Source organism: Pteropus vampyrus, unplaced genomic scaffold, assembly GCF_000151845.1.
Source record: "Pteropus vampyrus isolate Shadow unplaced genomic scaffold, Pvam_2.0 Scaffold77, whole genome shotgun sequence".
Classification (NCBI taxonomy): Eukaryota; Metazoa; Chordata; class Mammalia; order Chiroptera; family Pteropodidae; genus Pteropus; species Pteropus vampyrus.
Window position 1 is genome coordinate 6,012,710 of NW_011888858.1, and position 25,472 is coordinate 6,038,181.

Sequence of the window (25,472 nt, forward strand, 5' to 3'; positions counted from 1 at the left end):
TAAAGATGCATGTTCCTTTATATTTTATTTACCATAAACACTGAGAATACAGCAAACACTGGAGAAAGGCTTTTAAATAATTTTTTGATGTAAAGCTTAACATTTAAAATTATGCTTGCTCCCCTACCCACCCACCCCAATTCAACATGCAGATATCATTTATTTTCATATATGTTGATTCTAGAGCATTAAAATCTCAATAGTTTTATGAGTATCCTTGCCCTGTAACTTAAATTTCACAAACTGTGTACTATCACGGTATAATACCATCATTCATATAGTTCCCCAACGTGAATACATTTACACAAGAGTAACATTAAAATGTTTTTTAAACTTCATTTTAATAAGCCAAAACACAAAAACCCAGGTTCTAGTTTTGAATGTTTATGAAGACTGCTGCTGAGCTCAAAGCATGCAGATATTCATGACCACCTAGATGAAGCTGGACAGTGAAACTCCTTCAGTAGGTCCAAGGATGCAATTTTTCACTCATCCCAAGTATCTCCATATTTGTTTACTTTGACTACGAAAAAAGCACAAATGATTGATGATTCCAAATAGTAGTAAATAAAAGGCAGTATTTAAAGTTTGCTATTATGATGAAAAGTTATGTTTCTCTCTCATTTAAATAAATGCACAAGAGCCAAATTAAAAAAGGGGCTAGCTAGACGCTAGACTTTAGTGAACTGGAGGTTGGACATAAATACTATTGTCAAAATCTTTACATAAACATCTGATCCTCTTAACAACCTTATAAAGTAAATACAACCTTCATTTTAAAAATGAGAAAACAGATTAGTAACTTGCCCAAGGTACAAGCCTAATAAAACAAGGAGAACTAAAATTTGAGCACAGATCTGTTCAAGTCCAAAGGCTGGGTGCCTTTAAAACTTTACCCTACCAATTAAGTAAATGTGATATGAATTACAGCACATACAAAAAATCACCATGAAATTAAAAAACAATGTTTTAAAAATTGGTTTTGTTTTTCACAAAAAATATTAGTAATAGAAAGGGTCAGGTCGTCAGGTTATGGTTAACTCAATCTTCTCTGTCATGCAAGAAATAGTTTCCAATATCCCTGCATTTTACTTAAAATTATATTGTGAAACATGTTCTGTCTATTCTACTCTTTCAGCTTTTAGCCTCTTTTACACAGCCTTCACCTGTGACTTACAACTCTTCAGAAGACCCAAGTAGTCATAACAGTGTAAAGAAGCAGTTACTAGACCCCTTCCTCAAGACTCTTTCAGGGAGTCTATGAAGTCAAAATTATTTCACTGTTATACTAAGACATTATATACCCTTTCCCCTCATAGTCAGCCTTTTCTCTTTGCTTTCATTCTCTCATTAGTACAAGGTAGAGTTTTCTAGAAGCTACATGACGTGTGGTGACATCACTGACCTGATAGCTAATGTTTTTAAAATAATGTGCTTATGTTTTTAAAATTTTTGTCTTAATTTCTAATTACGTAAATATCACCCAACAAACTAAAGCTGAAAACTTTAAGTGATACTTCCTGACCCTGTAAACCTACACTGTAATGTCAAATTTTCTGTCTGGACTCTAGAACAGAACATTCTACAAAATCGTTGAAACTATTTCATAATAAAGCACAAAAAAATAACTTTCTTTTTACATAGAAATTATTTCACATTACTGTGTCATATAACAGAACTTAAGACTGCTTACAGACAAAACAACAAATGTCAAAATCTAGCAAATGCCAAAGGTCTACCATATTTCCTTTTCTTACCCTTTATTACTATAGAATACCCATCGAAACACTCCATTTCCGATTTATCAGTGTATGGTACTATGCTGTGCAGACATGTAAAAGATTATAAAAATGAGAAAAATACTGCCTGCCCTCATGGAGCTTACAGTCTACATCCTCAAATTAATTAGCAGAAGTACCAGTAAGTCAGAGTAATGGTCACTGAATGCATATGGTATACACTAATTTTTTTTTAATGACAAATAGTAACGAGTAATATTGAATACAAGTATTTTAAAGCTAGATTCTTCTACATCGATGACAGATATTATCCATTACTATGAAAACAATTCTAAATGAAGCAACCACTAACAATTCAAAATAAAATTGGCTCTAAAGAACGATCATAAGAAATACTAAGAATTTTTATGTATTTTTACATTATTTGTGTTGTGGTATATGACTCTCTCAAGAAGGTACCAAGGACCTATTCCTTTGATTTCTAAAGTAGTAAATAGAAAACCTTAAACAATGACTCATCCTCTAAAATTCCTTGAGAGGAATCATAAAATTCTGTATTAAAATAGCTACAAAACCCTATTCAAAATGCTCTCTTCCATTAGAGGTCAACTTCTGTGCCACAAAATTTACTTAGGGTAATGTATAGCTGTTCTAAAATGAGTTAAATTGTGATTTAAAAATTTATAATTACAGAGCAAAAGTATTATTAAAAAAGTCAAACTCCTCTTTGGGAAATTTCCTAAAAGCTGGTTTGTAAGGCATATAAACTCTATTTTAATTTCACAAACATATCAGAAAATCAATGTCATTACTCAATCATGATTCTATGGTTCTGCCCAAAGTGGCATTACTGGTTTAATGCAACAGATGCATCATTAAAAAAATATTGGTTCCCAATATTTCTTCTTATAAAACAGTCAAATTGGATGTTGATTTTTACACTGTATCACAAAACTAGTCTTACTATCTTAAGTCATACTATTTAGGCTTCATTATTTTTAATACAGTATGGCATTTAGAACTCCATAAACAGGAAGAACTGATAACTGTGAAACAGCTATTCTTATTTTAAAAAAACGTTATTTTAGTTAATTGCTTGTGGAATTAAATCGCATGTTAGTATAATTAATATTTTTAACTAATGCTGCAGTTTCCAATCCTAAAGAATAAAGTAATTAGACTAAACTATCATACCTTCTTTTTTGGGCACTCTTTCCTGCATAGGCCTGACTGAGGGGTCAGTCTTATGTGCTAAAGTTACTTCGTATGACTCTCTGTTCTTATTCCTTAATTCCTCATATGTAATACTTTTTCTTTTAGGACTTTCTTCAGGGTTTGGATCAGGTCCTAAAACAACAAACAGTTAATAAATGGTGATAAAAGGATTTGAATAAATCCAAAGCGACTAAATTTTATAAATGCTCCTTACCTACAATAAAAAAGAGAGTGAAGTAAAGGATCAAATTACTACCACCATTCCAAAAGAACTATATTTACCCCAAGGCAATTAAAACCTAAAATCATCCTCCTCTCACATTTTTAAGCTTTTATTTCTAAAATTTAAAATTAACATAAAAATATTAAAAACTAACCATGGACAGAACAGATATCATAATATATATCAGCACAATTTAAACTCATCAGCATGTTAACTGTTTTAAATTGGAAATCATTCATAGTATTAGATAAAGAATATATTCTACTAGTGGCAACTGAACAAAACTAGATATAGTATACATGTTATTTAGTAATATTTCCATAGTTAACTTTTCCTATAACCAGAATCTATATGCAAACAACTCTACTTAAAAATCGTTTACCATCTTTATATTTAAACAAAAAAAACTTGAAAATAGCTATTGAAAAGTATAAACCACAGTCTTTAAATCACAGTATGCATCATTTTCTAATGAATATAATAGTGAAGCAGAAGAAAGTGGCAACTATAATTTACCCTGGGAAACCAGCATTTATTCTTCATTTCTTCTCAAGAGAATAGGTACTCAAAGTATGAATACATATTATCAAATGTCAAATACTGATATAAACATAGGTGGTTACTCTTAATATTGGTTGACAGGGCCAACTATTGAACATTATTTATAAAATGCATAAAGGGCAAAAAAGGCGATAAAAACCTTTTTTAAAAAATTAACTAATGCTAACATAATGTTAATTCAGTGAACTAATTTTACACACCACACTAAAAGTAACATTTTTCAACGAGGTTTTCAATGAGACATACGAATTGGACATATTTTAATATAATCATAACATTAAAATAAATTTCAAAAAAATTTTTAAGTGGTACTATTTTGAAACTCAATGGTAAGGTCTCAGTGAATAGTTAGAATTTTTAAATATAACTAAACATTAAATGCTTTCAACTATAATGTTTTATTTTAATACGAAGTATACTGCACTGATACAAAGCATTTAAATTTCTCATTAGCTCTATTATATCATTGTTGCAAAGTAAATTAAAAATGCAAAGAAAAAGAGTATAACCTTATATTGGGTTCAAAAAGCATTCTATTTCACTAATAATGAGTAATTATTGGACTCATTTCCCCTTTACCATAAATATTTTTAAAATTCTGAAGGAGATAGTGTGTACTAGATTAGTAGTTAGAAACTCTGGTTCTCATTCCTACTATGCTGACAATTAGTAAATGTCCTTGGGCAAATCACTAAGCTTCTTTGAATCTTGGTTTTCTCAATTGTAAAATATCAAAATGTAACTAAATAATCTATCTCTAAAGTTCCTTCCAGGTCTAATATTTTTTCATTGTTCTGAAATTCTCTGACAAATAATGAAAACAAAAATCAGACAAAAGATTAAGGAGAATATTTTATACTTATAAAAGCCAAAGGAAAATGTCTTGCCCTGTGTAAGGAGCATAATTTACTACTTTGGGAAGGTTATACAGAGCTGGAAGGAATAAGACAATGCAAAATGGCACTGATTTAAATCTAACTGTAATAAACTATATAATAAGGTCTCATAACAACTATGAAGGAGTATTTTCTAATCTCAATTCTCTGCTTTGAAGTCTTGGTAAGAGAAAGCAGAACTAAAGAGGGCAAGTAGTTCTGCTTAAACAAAAGGGAAAGGCATCCTGGTAAGGGAGGGCAGCATCTGGGGCAAAGGGGGCCACTGCTGGCCCATGTAGAGAGTGGTTTAAAAGCTCAACTCTTGACCTAGAGGAGGTGAGAAAGCAGAGCAGTGGACAGATGGATGACTGCTCCAGAGGACTTAAATACACTGTAGTCTGTGGGCAGATACCAAAGGGCTCTTTGTTTACTTTTATTTGGAAAAGAAATTATATAACATGGAATGGAATTTGTTAATGCAAATGCAAGGAAGGATGAAAAGGCATTACAAGGGAAGAGCTAATGCATGGCTAGAACACAAGTAGAATGGATTTCAACTTGAGAGATAGGAAAAATGGCAACACACAGTGAGGGACAAGGACAGCTGCCTTTGGAGATAACAACTTTAACCACTCTCTCTAATCTGCCCACCTCCTTCCCTTTCTGACTACAGTTGACCCTTGAACAACACAGGTTTGAATTGTGTGGGTCCACTTATAAGAGGATTTGTATAAGTGGACCTGTGCAATTCAAACCTGCATTGTTTGTGCTTGCTTTGGCAGCACATATACAAACCTGCATTGTTCACACGTCAACTGTAATGGGATGTCTTTATTTTCAAACATTCAAAAAAAAGAAAGCAGTTGAGGATTAACAGACTCTGAACAACTTTCATCTAGTTAATCTAAATTATGTTAACTTTCATTCTTTTTTTCTGCAGTTAATGTTCACCCCCCTCACTTCTGCTCTAAAGCAGTGCTGCCCAATATATATAATGATGAGTGTTCTATGTCTGCATAGTCCTACACAGCGGCCACTAACACATGTGGCTACTGAAATGCTGGCAAAGCAACTAAGAAACTGAATTATCAATTTTAATTAATTTAAACAGCCGTATATAGCCAGGAGCTACTTTATATCCTGACCTACATAGGACCCCTTCTGCAAACTAGGACCTATAATCAACTTCTCCCTTTCCACCAGATCCCCTTCCTCCCTTTAATATACATATATATTCAAATCCCTCCCAACTTAAACAAAAGAAATAAAAATCAAAGTGTTCCTTTAAACACTGTTTGTTCCCCATTAATTGCTTGCTTATTGTATTTGGTTCAAAGTAAGCATTTTCAAAGAATTCTCTATAGAGGTCCACAATCCTTTATCCAAATCCTTGAAGAGTCAGAAATGTTTCAAAATTCAGACTTCCTCAGAATTTAAACTTATGTCAGTTTAGGTCAGGGTTGGAAATGCGTTTAGGTCAGACTTTACCACCTGTTTAATTATTTTTAAAAACTTCGGTTTTCAAAGCTTTTTGGATTTTAGGATTTCAGGTAACAAATTGCAGACCTATACTTTCTCACCTTTCACTGTAAATTAGACTTATGGAAGAAAAGAAGGAAACTAATGTCTGTTGAGAGCCTATTACTTGCCAGGCGTTACCTCTGATTATTTCATCTCATTCCAAAAGTTCTTTAAAAGAGGTATTGTCATCTGCATTTAAGAGATCAAGAAATTGAAGGGATCACAAATTAGTTACTTGCCAAAAGTCATAGAGCTAGTAAATGTCAATCATGAATCAAATCCAGGCCTTAATCCAAAGTTGATATTGTTCACTTACTTATGTGATTTTCAAAGCTAGAGTTTACATAAACTTCACAGAGCATTTTCACATGGATTTTCTCACCTGACAACAGTTTTGAAAGGCAAGTAATTAGTATTTTTCTCATATTACAAGCAAAGGAGCTGAAAGCCTTTGACATCAGCTTAACAAATGTAAACTTTTTAAAGCCTCCCCCTGAGGCACTTATCACTTCTTTGCTATTCCGCTAAACCCAGTTAGTATTTAACTGATGGGACATACTAGTAATTTATCCTTATATTTCTATATTTACTGACAGAGAGTTTCTCAGAGAAAAGAACCAAGTCTTATTCATATTTACTTCTAACATAGCTAGCAGAATGCCTGATACCTAATGGACCTCAAAAATAGTAAATGAAAAAAAATGTTAAATGAATGAAGAAAGAAATGAACAAACATGCTGAGTTTACACTGATGGTGGAACATATAGGTGATATCCAGCAGAAAAGGTCATCAAATAAAGTTTATACATACGTTGGACCATAAAATGCTGAAATTCATTTCAAGAGAAGTTTCTACCTTGCGCAATATGATCAGTTATACCAGTGGGAGTAGATTCATTCATAGAAGCACTGAATGGAACTGGCTCATAATGAGAAAACATCTCTTTTTCCATGTTGTCTGCTGCTGGTGATGTCACAAAAGATGAATGATCACTCACATTTGAGTCATATTTTGACTTTTGAGAGTAGTGTCTATAAAGGAAAATCATATTATTTAAGAAACATGAGCTAATGCTTATACCTTAAAGTATGCTAAAGTATGAAAACCTTCTTATTTTCTAAAGAAATCATATAATTTTAATACAGTATTTAATGTAGTATTTAACATACTATAAAATGAAGTCTGTTTCTTTCTGCCACAAAAACAAAGTAAAAATATGTTCTGATCTACTTATATAACTTAAAAATTGTCACTCAATATAAAGGAAGGAAAATGTATATTCAATTTTCTAATTACTGGGCTTCAGAGATCATTTTAATGTGTTTAAAGTTCTTAGAAAAAGTATTTCAGATCAAAACTGTGTCCATTTCCCACACTAACTGGGAAGTTACTTCCACAGGCAGCAGTCCATATAAACTACAAATACATACAAGTATATCTAGCTCTCATGGGGTTTACACTGCTTGCCATTTATGATATGACAATTTATCTACCCAATCTACTTAATTACCTATCTAGACAAATTCATTTATCTACACTTATACAATTTCTCTACTATATTAAACAAGAGAAGAATTAAAAAGTAGAAATTGGTTGAGCTGAGATAAAGGTTTTGGAATTCAAAAGAAAAGTCCAAAATATAGGTAACCAAAGGTGTTTGCCAAATTAAAATCTTCTACTCTAGGATATGCACTCTCAATAGGATGCAACTCTATATTTAAAACAAAGAGAGACATATCTCACTCTACCTTTAAAAACAAATCTATAGCTTTTCAGCTTGTTAACAAAGTGGCAAGTCTCCAATGGTCCTTCAGATAGGCAATGTTTCATGCCCTGAATTATGGCAATATCGTTATAATTTTTTAGCTAAAATTAAAAACCTTTAATAAAGATCGGAATCTGGCCTACCCAGGTGGTGAAGATCGTCGTGCCTGTCCTGATCGTAAAGCTTCTCCAAGAGGGGAATTCTCAAGATTCTTGAACTTCTCTTGGCACGTTTTCACATAAGAAAGCTTTCCAGCAAAGTATCCCATGATACAAGCAACTTATTTGTAAAAACAAACAAAGAGCGTGACTCAATGTGCCTTTTTAGACAAGAATCTTTTCTAGAAGAACATTTTAAAAAATTGTGATTCTAAATATGTCTTTGGTGTGAAAAGACTAAGATTTCCTGAAATGGTAAAAATGTCACATTAAATCAGAGTCAGACAGAGTTCACAGAAAGATTCCGCGGATGTAATTCATTTTCACAAAATAAAATAACCCAAAATAAAGTTGCAATAAATTCTATTTTACTAATTATTTTATTAATCTAGATAGAAAAGATGTGGTAAAAGATATAATGAAATGAGGAATCAAAACCTCAGAGCTCCAGCCTAGTCACAGGAATTTAGGCCATTTCTTTTCCTATAAAATGGGGATCATACCACTTGCCTAGCTAATTTCTTAAGGTTTGTTTTTAAAATTAGGTGTAACAAATCTCTAAAAATAATGAATCATGAAATGCTACCTAAATGTGGCTACTGTTGCATCATGTGTCTGTTTCCAATACAAAGGAGAGGCTAACCTGAAAGATTCATAAAAACCCTCAGGCATTTTTTAGAGCAATTTAGCTTCTTTTCAATTAACCATGTTACAAAATATAAGTTATGCTTATAAGTGAAAGTAAGTTACACTTATTTACATTTTAATGTAAATTAAAATTTTTTTTTCAAATTTGGCTTAATTTTAAAATATACTTTTAGTTTGATTAATCAGAATCTCTGAACTTTCTTTCCTCATAGACAAAAAGAATTTTCAAATGCTGTATTTTTATAAAACAATTTAAAATTAACATGCTATTACATTATAAAAAGAAAAAAATGCCTCTGTCAAGTAGCTCATGATTTTTAATGCAAACAATAAAAAGCCCTACTAGTACATTTAGTGAAAAACTTAAATGAACTGATTTGTCAAAGCAAATAACCAAGTAACCGTTATACGTAAGAAAATATTTGAGAAAACCATTACTTTACTTAAGTAAAAAAGCTAAGAAAACTAGTGTTCATACTTACATATGAGTTTAGGAATGGAACCATATTTGGGATGACTTGAAAGGATTCCTAAAGATAAGAGTAAATATTTATGAGTAATATCAATTGTTAAAGGATTTAACAACTGATAAATTCAAGCCAAGATAAATTAAGATAAATTCAAGTCAAGTTTATGCTAAGAGTATATAAGAAAATGACACAGAAATTATGGTAAAAAAACATAAAGAAACTATTTCTGCTAGTCATTATGTGGTCGCTTTTAATGTAAGACAAAATGAGTAAGCTTAGCAAAGCAACATAAAGTAACATATATCTATTTCTCAGCAGCTTTGTGCAATCCAGATACAAGGAAAAATCAGTAGATTATCTTTAAATATTAACTAACATTAGCTCTTTCCATAACTTTAGAGAAGTCTAAAGCTACTTAAAAGAGTAAATTCATTATCAACAGAAATATTAAGAAAAAAGAAAAGACTCCACAATCTATCAAAATAGGTGAATTTATTAGCAAGATCATTTGATACATACAAGGTCAACAGCAAAAAAAATAAATAAAAAATTCTTTATACTAGGAACAAACAAAATAACATTTTTTAAAAGATATAATTCATTATAGTACCAAAAAACATTAACTACCCAGGAGTAATCTAATGAAAAATATGAAAGATCTCTACACTGAAAACTACGAAACTTACTGAGATAAATTAAAGCAAAATAAATAGGGTGATACACCACGTTCATGAAACGAAAACCTAAATATTGTAAAGATGGCAAATCCTCATTTAATCAAAGTTGTCCCCAAAACTGAAAAGTGTATTTTAAAAAATATGCAAAGGGCTAAGAATAAGGCAATACTGAAGAACAAAATTGGAAAACTACCAAGAGATATCAAGATCTATGACTATAATAAGACAGTCCGCTATATGTACAAGAATAAACTAACCAAAACCAGAATAGAATTCAGAAACAGTCCCATATATGCAGTCACTTGATGTATGACAAAGTCAACACTGCACGGCAGTGAACAAAGAAGAATCCTTTCAAAATATAGTTCTGGGTCAACCCATATCCATAAGGGAAGAAAATGTACCTTGATCCTACTTCATACAATATTCAAAAATAATTCCAGATGACTTCAAAATTTAAGTATGAAAGATAAAGTAAGGCTTATAAGAGATTCTTCATGTCTTTGTAACAAAGATTTTAAACAGACCACAAAAAGCACCCACCGTAAAGGAGAGATCTGATATTTTGGACTCTATTACATTAAAGACTACAGTTAATCATAGTATGAAAAAATAAGCAGAACACATATATCTGACAAAAGACTCATTTCCAGAATATATAGCGAACTGTCACAAAACCAATAGGAAAAATAAGACAATCCAATGGAAAAATGAACAGACTTACACAGATACTTCACAAAAAAGGGATACATTCAAATGGGATATAAACAAAAGGCCCTCAACTTCATTAGTCATCAGATGCAAATTAAAACCACAATGCAATCAGTATCACTGTTCACTCACCACAATGGCTAAAATATGAAGACACGAAAATATCAAGTGTCAGTGACCATGTAACACAATTAAAATTCTATTAATAAACTGGTAGTGGGAGTATAAATTGATCCAAACAGTTTAGAAAGTTTGGCAGTATCTACTAAAGATGAATATATACATCATCTATGACCCAGCAAAATGTCTACCAAGAGACACTGTATTCATGGCATATTTACAATAGACAAAACTGGAAACTACTCAATTGCCAGTGTACAAGAGGATGGATAAACTGCTGTGGTATATTCACACAGCAGAAAACTATATGGCAATGAGAATACACAATCTAAAGCTACATGCAACAATGTGGGTCAATCTAGTGATAAGCTGGTAAATCAGTTCTCCAAATAAAAAGCTTTGATTTGTAATGTCAATTGATTTCCATGGAGCAAATACTTGGGCCACGACCAATTTCAAGCTACCAAATGGTTTAAAAACCAGCTTGCCAAGTTGTTAAAAATTTAAAAATCAGCTCTCTAGAGCCTGTATAAGCCAGTTCCAGCATATCACTGGATAAATCTCACAATGCTAAAAGAAAGTAGACAAAAGAACAATTGTCTGACTTAACGTATATAAAGTACAAAAATATTACTCATTTATGCTGTTAGCTTCAGTTCCTTAATACAAATAAGATGAGGAGGAGAAAAAAAAGGATGGCAATAATATCTACATTTGTATAAAAGTCTTTCCTCCATTCTGACACCAAATAGTTACATACCACTTACAACATACAGGCACTACATACTAAGAAGGATGTAACAGTAAATAAAACATGCTCTTTACCCTTACAGAGTTTACAGTCTAGAAAGGCAATAAAGACAAAAAGAATAGTGTGATAGCTGCTATCCATTCACTTAAATATTTGAATATCTACTATGTGCGCTATGTCTTGACAAGTGTTTAGAGACAGCCCATTTTCTAAGGGGAAGTAGCAACGATGAAGAGAAATAGATTTGTTGAAGGCTAATGCAATACTGTTGGCAAGAGATGGTTGCACTATAGTGGCAGGGCTAAGGTGGACAGTATACAGAGTATTTAAGAGCTGGACTATGACAGGCATTTATTGGATGGGCAGTTAAGGGACAGAAGTGAAGGATAATGCCTGTTTTCTGGATGGACAGTGATGTCATTCAATTATGGGAAAAACAAAGAAACTGGTTTTGGAGGAAATGGAGGAGCCTATGGGAGAGCTCCTATGTGGAGATATCCAGGATATGGTTCTGGAGCAGATACCTAAGCTAGAGATAAACGTGGGGATGAGAGCAATAAATAAAATACAGAGCAATAAATCCTGCGGATGTAGAGCATTGATGCCCATATTATCCTGGGTAATAGTATACAAATTAAAAACAGAAAGTCAAAGCAGAACTCTGAAGAAAAACACAGGTGGAGGAAGAAAACCCGCAATAGAAAATAAGCACCAAGAGGTCATGAATTTGTCTTTTAGAGATATTTCCAAAAACTGTATAGTACATAATAGGCATTCAAAAAATACGAAAAAGGGGGGGGGGAGTTGCCTGAGGTAGGAGAAAAATTATGTGCGGTCATGGAAGGGAAGAGAATGTTCCAAAAACTGGTTAAAGTTGTATACTGTCAAGAACAAAACTGTCCATTGAACTTAAGCTAACAAGGAGGATGTGTTAATAAACTTTTAAGAAGTTTTGGGAAATGTTAGAATATATCTATAATCTATGACACAGACTGCAATGAGTTAAAGAAGTACAAAGTAAAGTGCTCATTCTTGAAGTCTGACTTCAAATGCAAGGCAGCTGGAAGAAGCTGGGAAGAGATGTAGAGGAAGATTTTCTTTTTTAAAATTCGCAAATTAGAACAGACCTGAGCATGTTTAAATGTTTTGATAGAAAAGGAACAAGTAGAGACAGAGCAGCTAAGATTATGTTGAGTATGACACTCTGGATAAAAGCATATACAAAATGTTAGGCATTTTGACTAAATGCAAAATGTCTTGGTGGATTCTGAATTCCTTTTTCTGAAGTCTCCCCAATTTTTTTTGAGATTGACTACTCCAGTACAATTTCAACAATAAAAGACCTTAATTCTGGGAGACAGTTATAAGAGTGATATATCACCCAATGTCACTTTTTGTGTGTTTTATTCAAAATTATCTAAGCCCCAACAATAACAAAATAATTCTGATAAAGTTAAAAAGATGACGTGACATGCTCAATAGAATATTATTCTACAAATTAAGTTAAACCATTTTCAACAATTTATCCTTTCTAAAAAATGAAACACTAAATTCCACTGTTAAGGTTCTAGGCTCAGTTACATGGACAACTACAGAGGAAGATGTTGGAACAAACAGTTGCTAGTGGTATGACTTTTGCAAATGAAATCATCTAGGCATAAATTGCCATTGATGACAAGACTAGTAATCACCAAATGGTGAATTAGAATTCAAGAGGATTCTGGCTACAAGAATAATTTATCTCCTCAGTAAAAGAGCCTAATATTTTCAGTAGGCTTCACTGTATCTATATAACAGTACTATCAAGATATATCTGTAACTAGAAAAAGGGAATTTCTGTCTGATTTAATTTCTATTTGGTTCAGTTATGTATATAACTAATTATGTTTAAGAACAAGGCATTCCTAAGCTAGGTGGAAAAAAACAGCAAACCAGCAGTGGTTTTTATTGCTGAAATACAAGGCCTGACTTACCTATAGAACCTTTGAAATCTCCTACTCTACCTAAACCCAAAAGCTTCAAGTTTACCTTCTATGTAACCTAATCAAAACTACCATTTCTCCCGGTTCTACCTTAGCTATTCAATGGAGTTTTCACTCACCTCCACGATTTTGTCACTCCAGTTATGTCAGTCTCCTGACTGTTCCTCTCAATAGTCATGCTTATTATTTTGATAATCGGGTCCCTCCTTCAATATCCTTCTTTCTCTTCTATTCTAAATCCTGCCCATCTTCAAAATCCACTGCTTTTAAGAACTTTCCTAGATTATAGTAGCCCTGCAGAAATCTTTCTTCTTTGAAGACCTACAGCTTTTGAAGTTTCTACTACATAACTTAGTAGCTTTTTAATTATTTTAATTTTATTCTCTATTTGCTTCAAAATTGTGTTCACACTGTTTCTTCAGATGAACTACTGGCAGCTCTTAAATTTCTTTTGCATAATCCCCCCCACGCTTAGCTCCAATCATTATTAAATGACTGGATTAAGATAAAGAGCAGTACAATAATAGACACTATAATTTCTCTGTTCCTAACTCCCTGAGCCATTGTTTTTCCTTAAAAGTAATGTGAGAAAAGATCCCGAATTTCCAAAGCCATCCTGAGAAAAAAGAATGAGACTGGAGGCATCACTCTGCCCATCTTCAAATTATACCACAAAGAAACAATAATCCAAACAGCATGGTATTGGCAGAAAAACAGACTCACAGACCAGTGAAACAGAACTGAGAGTCCAAAAGTAAACCCATATTTATATGGGCAAATAATTTTTGATAGCAAAAAACAAAACTCAAAAACCATACAGTGGAGAAAGGAAAGCCTCTTCAATGGTGCTGGGAAAACCGGAAAGCCAACTGCAAAAGAATGACACTAGACTGCTGTCTATCACCACACACCAAAATTAACTCAACATGTATTAAGGACCTGATTAAAAGACCCGAAACAATAAAGTGCATAGAAGAAAATATAGAAACTAAACATGGACCTTGGACTTAAAGAAGATTTTATGAATTTGACCTCAAAGGTACGGGGAGTAAAAGCAAAAATAAATGAATGAGACTACATAAAAAGCTTCTGCACAGCAAAAGAAATCATTGACAAGGTAAAGAGACAACCATCTGAATGGGAAAATATATTGTAAACAACACCTCCGATAAGGGCCTAAGGGCCTAATATCCAAAATATACAAAGAACTCATACAACTCAATAACAACAAAAAAACGATCCAATCAAAAAATGCACAGAGGCTCTGAACAGACACTTCTCCCTAGAGGACATACAAATGGCCAAGAAATATATGAAAAGATGCTCAACATCGCTAGCTATCAGGGAAATGCAAATCAAAACCACAATGAGATACCATCTCACACCTGGTAGAATGGTTATAATCAACAGGACAAGTACTAACAAATGTTGGAGAGGATGTGGAGGAAAAAAAGGAACTCTCATACACAGCTGGTGGGACTGCAAATTGGTACAGCCACTATGAAAAACAGTATAGAAGTTCCTCAAAAAACTAAGAATTGATCTACCATATGATCCAGTAATCCTTCTACTGGGTATTTACCCCAAAGACTTGAAAACTCATATCCAAAAAGATATTTGCACACCGATGTTCACAGCAGTATTCACGGTGGCCAGGACATGGAAACAACTGAAGTGTCCTACGATAGATGATTGGCTAAAGAAGCTGTGGGACATATATACAATGGAACATTACTCAGCCATAAAAGGGCTGAAATACTGCCATTTGCGACAACACAGATGGACATTGAGATAATCATACTAAGCAAAATGAGCCAGACAGAAAAGCTTGAAAATCACATGATATCACTTATATGTGGGATATAAACCTAAAAGCACCTAATGAGCAGGACAAACAGACTCATGACATGAACAGACTAGTGGTTACCAGAGAGTAGGGGAGGAGGGAGATAGATGGGGTAAAGGAAGTCAAATGTGTGGTGACAGAAAGAAATTGAACTTTAGGAGATAAACACACAATGTAAATATATATATGCCTTACTGTTAAAGTGTACACCTGAAACTTACTGGATTTTGTTAACCAATGTCACCAAAAAAACAAATTAAAAAAAGTAGTATGATAAAAGTTTGTTTTACACTATAGAAACAATCCTAGTATATCAAACAACTTAGTCCTAAAATACATTTAAGTGCATATGTATCTTGACTTGTTTCCATTTTTAAGATTCATATCATAGTAGCACATTGGAATGAGGTTCTTTGGGAGTACTTTAAACAAAATTTTAACCCCTTGAATCCTTTCATTTCCTTCCAAAATTACTTTTCTCAACTAGTGACAATACTATTATCTAAGTACTGCATACTGCTAATGTGAAAAAGCTAAAATTTCCTATCATGCTTACATTTTAGGAGCTGGCTAATTAAAAGTACAGGTTTCTAGGATATATGGAGGCCAGCCTAAGGTCTCTACCCTTTCCCAGGGCACCTTCTCATTTTGAGTAGTTTACAAAGTAAAAGTAATGTGTATTTAAGATGCAGAGAGTAACATATTTAATAATTACTCTAAAGTCAATTTTACGCATGACTATACTGTACTATTTAAGCCAACTAAATTTGGGACAAGACAAAGTTGGCTGAGGGAGTCATTCATCTTTCAACCAGTGCATGAGAATCGCCAGGAGTTTGTTAAAATAAATTCCAGCCCCTAATTCTGAGATTCTTATTCTTATTCTCTGGGATGGGGCCCATGAATTTGCATTTCAAACAAAGTGCTAGGTAAGAGTGCAGCAGATGCCCTAACTAGACCAGGTTTGTCTCTCCACTGCCCCTGTAAACCATCCACAGGCTTTTAATTAATATCTTGCTCTTGCAGATTAATCTTGCTACAGTGCAAGACGACATCAAATTCTCGAATGGAGATATATGTGTCAGTGAGTCTATGGAGACATAACTCTTTTGATGTTGAAATTTATCAGTGATAATATTTAATATAATACACTATCATAATTATCTAAAAATAGATAATGGTATATTATCTATTAGAATATAAAATATAAATATGTAAAATATATTCTAACATTTTCCAAAACTTTTTCCACCTAGCTAAGGAATTCCTTGCTCCTACGCATAATTATATACATAATTGAACGAGAAAGAAATTAAATCAGGAAAATAACATATAAAAACATGATATCCAAAATGCTAAATAAATTCAGTTAAATATTTACCTTTACTAATTAATCCTTGAGTAATCAACATACTTGTTGCAGCCAAAGGCACAGCTACAGAAGGAAAAAGAACTTGTTAACATCAACAAAAGGAAAGATTTTGTCTCAGTTCATCAGGATAGAAAAACATGTACCAGTAAAATAATCCAGGAAGTATGTTGCACAATTAAGATGTTGGAGATTTTTTTCCATTTTTAAAAGCTGTACTGTATATAGTCAGTGGAAATACAAAAGCAGCATTTTAAATTTAAGGAAACATTACATAATTTTAAATATAATTCGAGAAGACCTGCTTGCAAAAGTTCTTGGCCAATGTCTGGGAACTTGACTGGTAAACATTGTTCCTTACACTGACATAAAACTTTACCTGAACAAGTGGCTCACTGTGCTTATGCAAATAGTTTTTGCTTAACATCTGCTTTCCTTCTGAGTCCGGAATTTTGTCACCAGCTAGGCTGAGGGTGCCTACATAATCAGCCTCCAATAAAAATTCCAGTGCTGAGTCTCTAATGAGATTCTTTCCTAGATAACACTTCACACGTGAACTCCCAGCTGAAGAAATTTAGCAAGTCCTTTGTGTGTGACTCCACTGGGAGAGGAAACTTAGCGTTTACCTGGTGTCCTCTGGACTTCACCTCATGCTCCTTTCCCTTTGCTCATTTTGCTTGGTATCCTTTCCTATGAACCGTTTAAAATTTAAATAGCTACATGTGGCTGCAATATTGGACAGTGCAGTTCCAAATCAGGGGCTGGGACATGTTCTATAAAGAGCCAGATGTTAAATATTTCTGGTTTTATGGCTCACGCATTCTCTGTTCCTCTGCTGAGTAATGATATTACTCAAATATCATTTTAAAGCCAAAGCACTGAGACAATACATAAATAAATGAACATAGCTGTGTTGCAATAAAATTTTATTTATGGATGCAAAAATATGAATTTAGGCAGTTTAGGCATAGTGAACCACTTATCATTCAGGTAAAGTTTTATATCAGTGTAAGTAACTGTTCACCAGTAATTTTCACATGTGATGAAATATTGTTTTTGATTTGATTCAACCATTTAAAAATCTAAAAACCATCCTTAGCTCAAAGCCACATAAAAACAAATTTAGACCTGAGGCTGTAGTTTGCTCAACCCTGGTCTGGACTAAATATGGACAATTTAAGAATGAAAGTAATTAAGACATTTGAATTATTCAATTTCACAATCAGAATCCATAACTTTGGATTAGGGCATTAATTTTTGTCATCAGACACAATTTGCAGAAACTCTAAGATTTGAATTTTCACTCGACTTACAGATTTTACCTTTGCTGGAAAAATTGTTTCTTTAATGTTGGTTGGTTAAGAGTTCTTTCATATATTATTATTAAAGGTTTTTCAAAGGACAAGTCTCTATTAATTATAGCATCAGTACTCTTTGCAATCATTTTTCTCCTTCAGCTTGGTTCAAAGATTGCAACATGTAGCACTGAAGAATCATATAAGGATGAAAGGCAATGAGTTTGTTGGCCATCACTCCAATGGACAATACTTTCACTATTTCAGTTTCTCCTTAGGCCAAGATGGCAAGATACAGAGTAACAGTCTGGTTAAGGATTTTCTAGTACTAGTTCTGCCATTTACCACTATGTCGTAACTTCTTTTCATGCTATAAAGGGTAATGGATTTGAACCAAGGTCTCTTTTCAACTCACGTAGTCTATCACAGATAAAGAGAATGGTAAACTGAAAGGGACTTCAAAGTCTAATATCTAGTATACATTCTAATCAGAGTAAACTGATATCCAAAAAGGACAAGTGATTTGCTCAAAGCAACATAGATGGTTAATTTGTGGTAGAGCTTAGGTCAAAACCCAAGTCTCCTGACTCCCAGGTCAGTGGCCTTCTCCAGTATACCATGTGACTCCATTTCAGAGTCGGTTAAATAATGTTCCTTTAGGCAAATTGATAACACTGATGACTAAAAGCTATTTTGCATTAAGACCATGGTCCCAATTATATTCAATACAAGTACTCCTCAAATTCCTTTAACTTTTCTCCCCTTACAATAGCAAAGTGCTATTCTAAATTTCTAACTGTTTTCAACTGAAACTGTTATTTCATTATTCACAATGGCACCAACTGCCATTAAATAAAGATAACTTAACATTTATATAATTAAATTGAATTAATCCCCATAACGACCCCCTAAGATAGGTTCATTATTATCCCCATTTTACAGATAAGGAAACTGAGGCAAACAGGCATCAGGATCTTGCCTGAAATCTCACAGCTAATATGTGATGAAGCTGAGATTTGAATACAGACAGTGAGGCCTATTCTCTCTTATCACTCATTATGCTGTCTCATTTGAAAACCAGGAGTATACATGTATGAAATATCATTCACAAAATCTATAAATGATGCATGAAACAAATGTGCATTCATATACTTTTTTCAGTAATTCCAGAGGATGAGAACTACTGTAACATATAATACACATTAAACTGACCCTTTTTATGTAGATTCTTTCATTACCTCTGTTTTGGCACAGATACAACTGGTTTTTTGTCAGTCCATAGGGCCATAATTTTAAGCAACTGGAAATAAGATGCCTTCATAGTTATGCTTTAAGATTAACAGAAAATAGATTTGAGTGGAAACAGTTACCTTACAGAATGGCCTCTAGATCAACAAGTCTAATTTTAAACCAAGATGAAGAGTATTTAATAGACCTAAAAGAATGTGTAAGTTACCTTAGCACTTTTCTACACATTCCTACTTTAATCACCTTTTTAAATCAATAGGCACAAGATGATACTCGCCTAAGAAACATAATTTCATTATCCATTTACATAAATCTTTGTAAACATAACATACTCCATAAATATCCTTATTTGAAGATATAAATGTAAGATGTAATTACATGTTGAATTCCCTATTGTCTGTAGTTACAGCCAAGGTTCTATATATTTTCAGTGCTCGATGGTATCACATTATGTGACACTGAGGTTATATGTTTTAAGAATAATCACTATTTATTAATATATTAATTTTTTGGCTGTTAACTTCCCAGTAATCTAGATTCAGTATACAACAAGCTGTTTCAGCCTGTCACTGTTATGTTTTTTAACTTGTGATTAATCTGTTTTAATACACAGAATTACTTAGGCTTCTATTGTTCATACGCATGTCCTACTTCTAACAGTCACGCATACATGAATACCCTACCTACTGATCATTGCTTTCAATGTACTTTTAGCATAATGCTGTTATAACTATTTAGAATGTTAAACATGTACAGCAGCATAAATTTATCAGCCAGAAATAAATCTAGACACCATAGTATCTATGTGGCCATTAGCCTAATATTACAATGATCCCAAACCCTATCTACCTTTTCTTAACCCTGTTATCAACAGATTTGAAAATAGATCACTATTCTATTTACTCTCTGCAATCTTTGAAGATAAAAATGTGTTGCCAGAGTACAACTGAGTTCTCTGTGAAATTATTCCCAAACTGTGAGTCATGTACAATTTTTAGAAGTCCTTGATCCATGATGACTATGCATCTAAAACAATTATTCTCACCTGGAGATGTGCAGCATCACCAAATTCTCACAAAGGTTCTTTCTAGCTTAAAACTCTGTTAAGTCTGTGAATATCAGACTGCGGAAAAATGTAAAAGATTTTATCAGAGCTCTTATTATCTTCTTAATTGCTCTTTCTTGGTCTTTGTTCATTCTTTAACCAACACTTGTTTCCTTCTCCATGTGTAGTGTACTACCCAAACTGTCATTTATTCCATCATTCGTAAATATTAATCACGTGAAAGTAACCATTACCAATTTTATGCTTTTATTTCCACACTTAATTTCTTGGTGAATTCACAACACACCTAGACCACAATCCTAATTTCTCACATATACCTTTGTTTCTATCTCTAGTTGCTTACAGATCTTCCATCATCAGATCCTTTACCATGAACTCAAAATGTCCAAAATAAACTTGTTTCCCTCTTCGAACAAGAACACCTTCAAACTATACCTTTTAATTAGTAATGTTATCGTTAGTCTCCTAAGCTGGGTATTCTTGAAGTTAATATTTCCTTCATTCCTTAAGTCAATCTATTTAAAAATCCTGTTATGCACCCTTTAAAAAATCTTTCATTCCCATCCTATCTCGTATAGTCCAAAAGACACTACAATCAACTACATGTCCTCAATGACTGATGCCTGAATGACTGCCAAAAATTCATGACAGACTTCACCAAATACAATTTCTCACCCTTTTAACCCGTCCTGCACACTGCTAATCTTCCTAAAAAAAAAAAAATACATGTATATATACATACATATGTGTATATACATACATACATACATACACACACACACACACACACACACACACACACACACACACACACACATACACATCATCCCCTTGGCCCAAGAACCTAAAATATATAACAAATCAAACCTTTAATTCCTTGGTGTTATGTTTATTTTCCAGCACCCGAAAAAACCCTAATTATTGCAAACTCGACTCTAGAAGAGATCAAGTTACTGCAGACTCTGCCTTTGCTCACTATTCCTTTCATTTAAATGTTCCACCACCACTTTTCTTCATTCACCTAAAGTCCTATTAGTTGCCAAGTCTCCATGGTATAATACTGCCTTTAACTAAATACAATTTATCTCTTTTTAAAATTCCTATTCTTTCTCAAAGTGTTTCATGAGTTACCTTTGTCTCAACTACACCACAAAACCACTTTAGGACTAAGACTGTGTGTCATAAAACTTATCTTCCAAGCATAGTACTTTATACACTGTAAGCATAAACACCAGTCCGACTGATGAAAACGTACAGCCTCTTTAATTACTTAAGTCACACCTCCCTTTTTAAAAATTCTGTACTGCCTTTTTGTTAGAATTACCTTATCTGAAAGGACTGCAATGACTAAGTGGAGTAACACTAGGGTTCTGTTCAAAAGTAAGATAATGTTTTATGTTTCTTTCAACAGTCTCTGTTCTTAAAAAATGAAATCTTCATGTATAAGATCTTTAGTCAGAAATTGAAAGCTGGCAGTGTAATAACAGTTCAAAATGATACAATGGGAACTAACCATATTTTATCATGTAATGGTTAAAAGGTGAGTTAAAATCATGAGGTTCAGTTTCAGGGAGACTTGGCTTCAAAGTTCAGATATCATGACTAATCAGCTGCGTAACACTAGGTAACTCATTTCACATCTCTAAACCTCAATTTCTTCATCTGTAAAGTAAAGGTAAAAGTTATGAACCTTATGAGATTGTTTTTTAGATAATCCATGTACATTCAGTAAATGCTATTACTATCGCCAACAGAAATATTTCACACTCCTGAAAAAAGTTCTAGATATTACTTTAAAATGCGTACAATTCTATTTCCTTAAGTAACCTCTATTAGTAATATTCACTACACCAAAAGTATGCCTATTTTTCTACATGAAGTCATTAAAATTTGGGGTACTGAAGGTCATATTTTGTTGATTAGAAAATTTAACTTACATCTGAACCAAAAACTTTCATCATTGCATTCTGCGAAGACTCTTCTTTCTTCCTCTGTTGGAATGTAATCAGCCCCTATGTCTTTTTACCAAAGAAATTCGACAAACATTAAAACATGGAACAACTAAGTCCAAAAAATTACCCCAGTCTATACATTAACAAAGTACTGCCATTTAAAAAAAAATGAAGTAATAAGTGACTTGTAAACTTTTAACAAACTTTGACTTCAAACAGAAGTTAATGCTACCATCTGCTAGTTAGGACTTACTACACAATGTGCTATATGCCTGGTGCAAAATGAACATTTGGGACCCCTTGTTCAAATTATTAAGCATTTCAGGATGGCAACAGTAGATTATTTAAAACAAGTGTGGATCCCTGTATGACTCCGCAGGTCACACACCTATGAAGCCAGCTCAGCTGCTATGCTGTTATTCAAGGCAGTAAAAATTTCTCTACACGGAAAGTGCTTCTAATTATAAATAATTGATAGTTACGGGGAATTGGTCTTGCAACTTCAGCATTCGGCTCTCGAAAATCAGCCCTCCCATTCATCTTTCCTGCATTGAAAAAATTTATATTAAATATTAGAAACAATTATAAAATAGGTTGAAGTCAGAACACAGTACAGTAAAATTACTAGTCTACATGACAATCAACAACTATTTCCTAAACACTACTACATCTGAAGTACATGATGTAATAAAAAATTATCTAAATAAAAGTCACAGACCTATTAATTTAGAAATAACTATTCATCTTAGGTTCCTTAACTGAAAAAGAACAATAGATGTTTTATTAGTATTTATCAACTGAGTCTATCATTAACGTATAAAAGGATATCATATACTTTTCCTTCTGAAGCTGCTTTACTTCACATTATCCTACAAAGCAGTAATCCCCCCAAAATGGAGTAACAATAACGTCATATCCTTCTCCCAGTGGTGTAAAGATAACAGCAAATTCTATATCCTCCAAACTTTCCTCCCTCCTCAAATAGATTCATAATAAATGACATACAAAAAAACGCATAGCATTTCAAGAACATACACTTTGCTTTTAATCCACGCCTCGGGACTTAAACAGATCAACAGATTAGATAATTGTGCATTTAATAGAATGTTCACATAGATCATGATTCTTCTCATCTTAAAAACAATTTATATGAAAACGGTTAACGGCATACGTGATGAGAATAGCAATTAGGGCCCTCCATAATTAGCGTATTCAATTAGCTATCGCTAAGGACCTAGGACATGCCAATCCCTTAGCTATGAAAAAGGAACAAAAAGGGCAAGATGAATTCACGGACGACGTAGCTTGCTGAAAAAACTACTTATATCCTAAAACCGTAGGAGAAATGAAACCCTCTTTAAGATTTCCTAAACAGCATCCTAAACAGCTGATATTCGAGAGCATCCTACCTAGAAACCCTGGAAAGAGAGAGTCAAGGCCGACACGGCCACTTCGGACATTAATCTCTTAAAACCCAAAGGAAAAAAACTGAATTGAACCCATGTAGTTCAACCATGGTCGATTCCTGCACTTCATCCCCCACCTACTGTATCTGCGTCTCCACCTGCAACTCCCACAAACACATCCGTCACCGTGACTTTGTCCCAACCCCACCCCCAGAAGCATTCCCTCTCCATCCCCGGTCACCCGCACGCAGGAGCCCGAGACCCCAGGCGCGATCGGCCCACCCTCACAGGGGAGAAAATGGCGGAAGGCGAAAGGTAGCGGCTGGCCGCGCTGAGGCGGTGAGTGGGTAGGTGGGGGGCGGAACGGGGCTCTCTGCGTCACCTAACCCACCTCAGACAACAGCGACGAGCGACAGCGCGGCAAGCCCGGGCAATCAGGGGCTGAAGGCCCAGAGGGAACCGGAGAGGGGGGTCCCGAAAGGGGGAAAGCAAGCCGAAATCGGGAGGCCCGCGGGACCGCACAGGAGCTGGGGGTGGGGAGCCGACAGCAACTGGGCAACCAAGAAGTCACCCAGATACGGGCCCTAAATGACCGCAACCCGGAAACACTAGCGAAGGAAATGACGTCAGAACTCCCCGCGGCGTCTAAGGCGAGCCATCCCGAGTAGACGCCTGCGCCTGCGCCTGCGCCTCCCTCTCCCTCTATGTGGCCCTTCTTCCTGCGCCCCCAGGCCGCGGCGCTCACGAGCTGCCGGGAAGGGGAGCCCCGTCTTGTTCCCCCCAACTCCTGCTCCGGCCCCTTTGTCGCGCTGGAAGGCTTGGCTTCAGGCGGTTGTGACGCTCCGTTCCGGTCTTCTAGTAAACCAGCTGGCAGGAAAGTTCTGGAACCCCTTTTCTCCCTGTTGAGAGTTATCGACTTTTCTTAGATGTCTGTTTTTAGGCTTTATGTAATTAATTTTATTCTTTGAGCCTCTATGCTAAGAGGTATAAACTAACTATCAAGCATGCGCACCTGGCTATCTGTTAGACTTAAGTTTAGCTTCTGACTAGTTCTAGAACCTCGGTCTTGGTGCATTACCTATCTGAGCCTCAGATTTTTCTCATCTGAAAAATGGAATTAACGCTTACCGCTTAGGGTTGTTAAGATTAAAGCCACACACCTAACAAGAGGCTTAAGGACTCAAATGTTCTCTATTGGAAGAATTTATATTTGAATGAGGGGCTTGTGACTTCTGTTCATCACACATCATGCTGCCACACATCTAGTCATCATTCATTTATTCGTTCTACAAGTATTGACTGAGTGTCTACTATGAGCCAGATACTGAAAGTTATTGGTGAACAATCAGCCCTACCCATTTGCTTCATCAGCTCCTAAAAACCCCCTCATTTCTTATCTCAGACCCCCGCCACTATCCTTATTTCATCGTTATCACTGCCTCTAGTGCTGCCCAAATTTATTCTCCCACAGAGATGTTTAAGAGAGACAGCCTATAGTGATCCATGTAAAATACAAATCCAGTCCTGTGGTTCCTTCCATAGAGCATTTTGATTATTTCCATCATGCACAGCATATAAGGCCCTCCGTGGCTTGGCCTCTGTCCTCTTGAGCCTCACTTTCTTCTATTGTAGTGTTCACCAATGAGAAGAAATAGCCTGTTTGTAGTGTCCTGCCTCCCTGCTCCCAACCTCTTCCCTGCCTGTCAATTTTATTGTTATTCAAAATCTTGCTTTTACATTACCTCCTTTGAGAAGCCTTCCCTGAATTACTTGCCAGAGAATTAACTCCTTAGCATTTCTTTTTACATACTAATGTTCCTACAGTATTGTTCTGCACTCTATGGTTATCTTTTTGTCTGCCTGTTACAGAGCT

At 34.4% G+C, this 25,472-nt stretch overlaps 1 protein-coding gene across 13 annotated transcripts; it reads right to left on the reverse strand.

Moving 5' to 3' along the window:
- OCIAD1 (OCIA domain containing 1) lies at positions 1-24,195 on the reverse strand. 13 transcript variants are annotated; one of them, XR_002780977.1, is made up of 10 exons: positions 23,737-23,821; positions 22,676-22,738; positions 22,179-22,259; positions 16,645-16,698; positions 9,189-9,236; positions 8,044-8,179; positions 6,946-7,166; positions 6,451-6,516; positions 6,194-6,323; positions 2,944-3,086 (listed from the first exon to the last, which is right to left on the reverse strand). XR_002780977.1 is itself a non-coding variant. In XM_011362657.2 (9 exons), the coding sequence occupies exons 2-9, from the start codon at positions 22,731-22,733 to the stop codon at positions 486-488; spliced, it is 744 nt and encodes a 247-aa protein (XP_011360959.1). In that variant the 5' UTR covers positions 22,734-22,738; positions 23,991-24,195; the 3' UTR covers positions 1-485. The 13 variants fall into 13 exon arrangements, 9 of the variants coding, with proteins under 9 accessions (XP_011360959.1, XP_011360961.1, XP_023387889.1 ...); XM_011362657.2 differs by lacking the exons at positions 6,194-6,323; positions 6,451-6,516; positions 23,737-23,821 and adding exons at positions 1-523; positions 23,991-24,195 and having other exon boundaries at positions 2,934-3,086; positions 6,991-7,166; XM_011362659.2 differs by lacking the exons at positions 6,194-6,323; positions 6,451-6,516; positions 23,737-23,821 and adding exons at positions 1-523; positions 23,888-23,910 and having other exon boundaries at positions 2,934-3,086; positions 6,991-7,166.
- Between the last annotated feature and the right edge of the window lie 1,277 nt (positions 24,196-25,472).

Coding starts and splice junctions, on each gene's coding strand:
- OCIAD1 (XM_011362657.2), bottom strand. CDS start 22,733: ATGAATGGGAGGGCTGATTTTCGAGAGCCGAATGCTGAAGTTGCAAGA. Junction 16,699..22,178: donor TGAAAGTTTTTGGTTCAGAT/GTAAGTTAAATT, acceptor TTCCTTCTGTAG/CTGTGCCTTTGGCTGCAACA. Junction 3,087..6,990: donor AACTGATCATATTGCGCAAG/GTAGAAACTTCT, acceptor TTGTTGTTTTAG/GACCTGATCCAAACCCTGAA.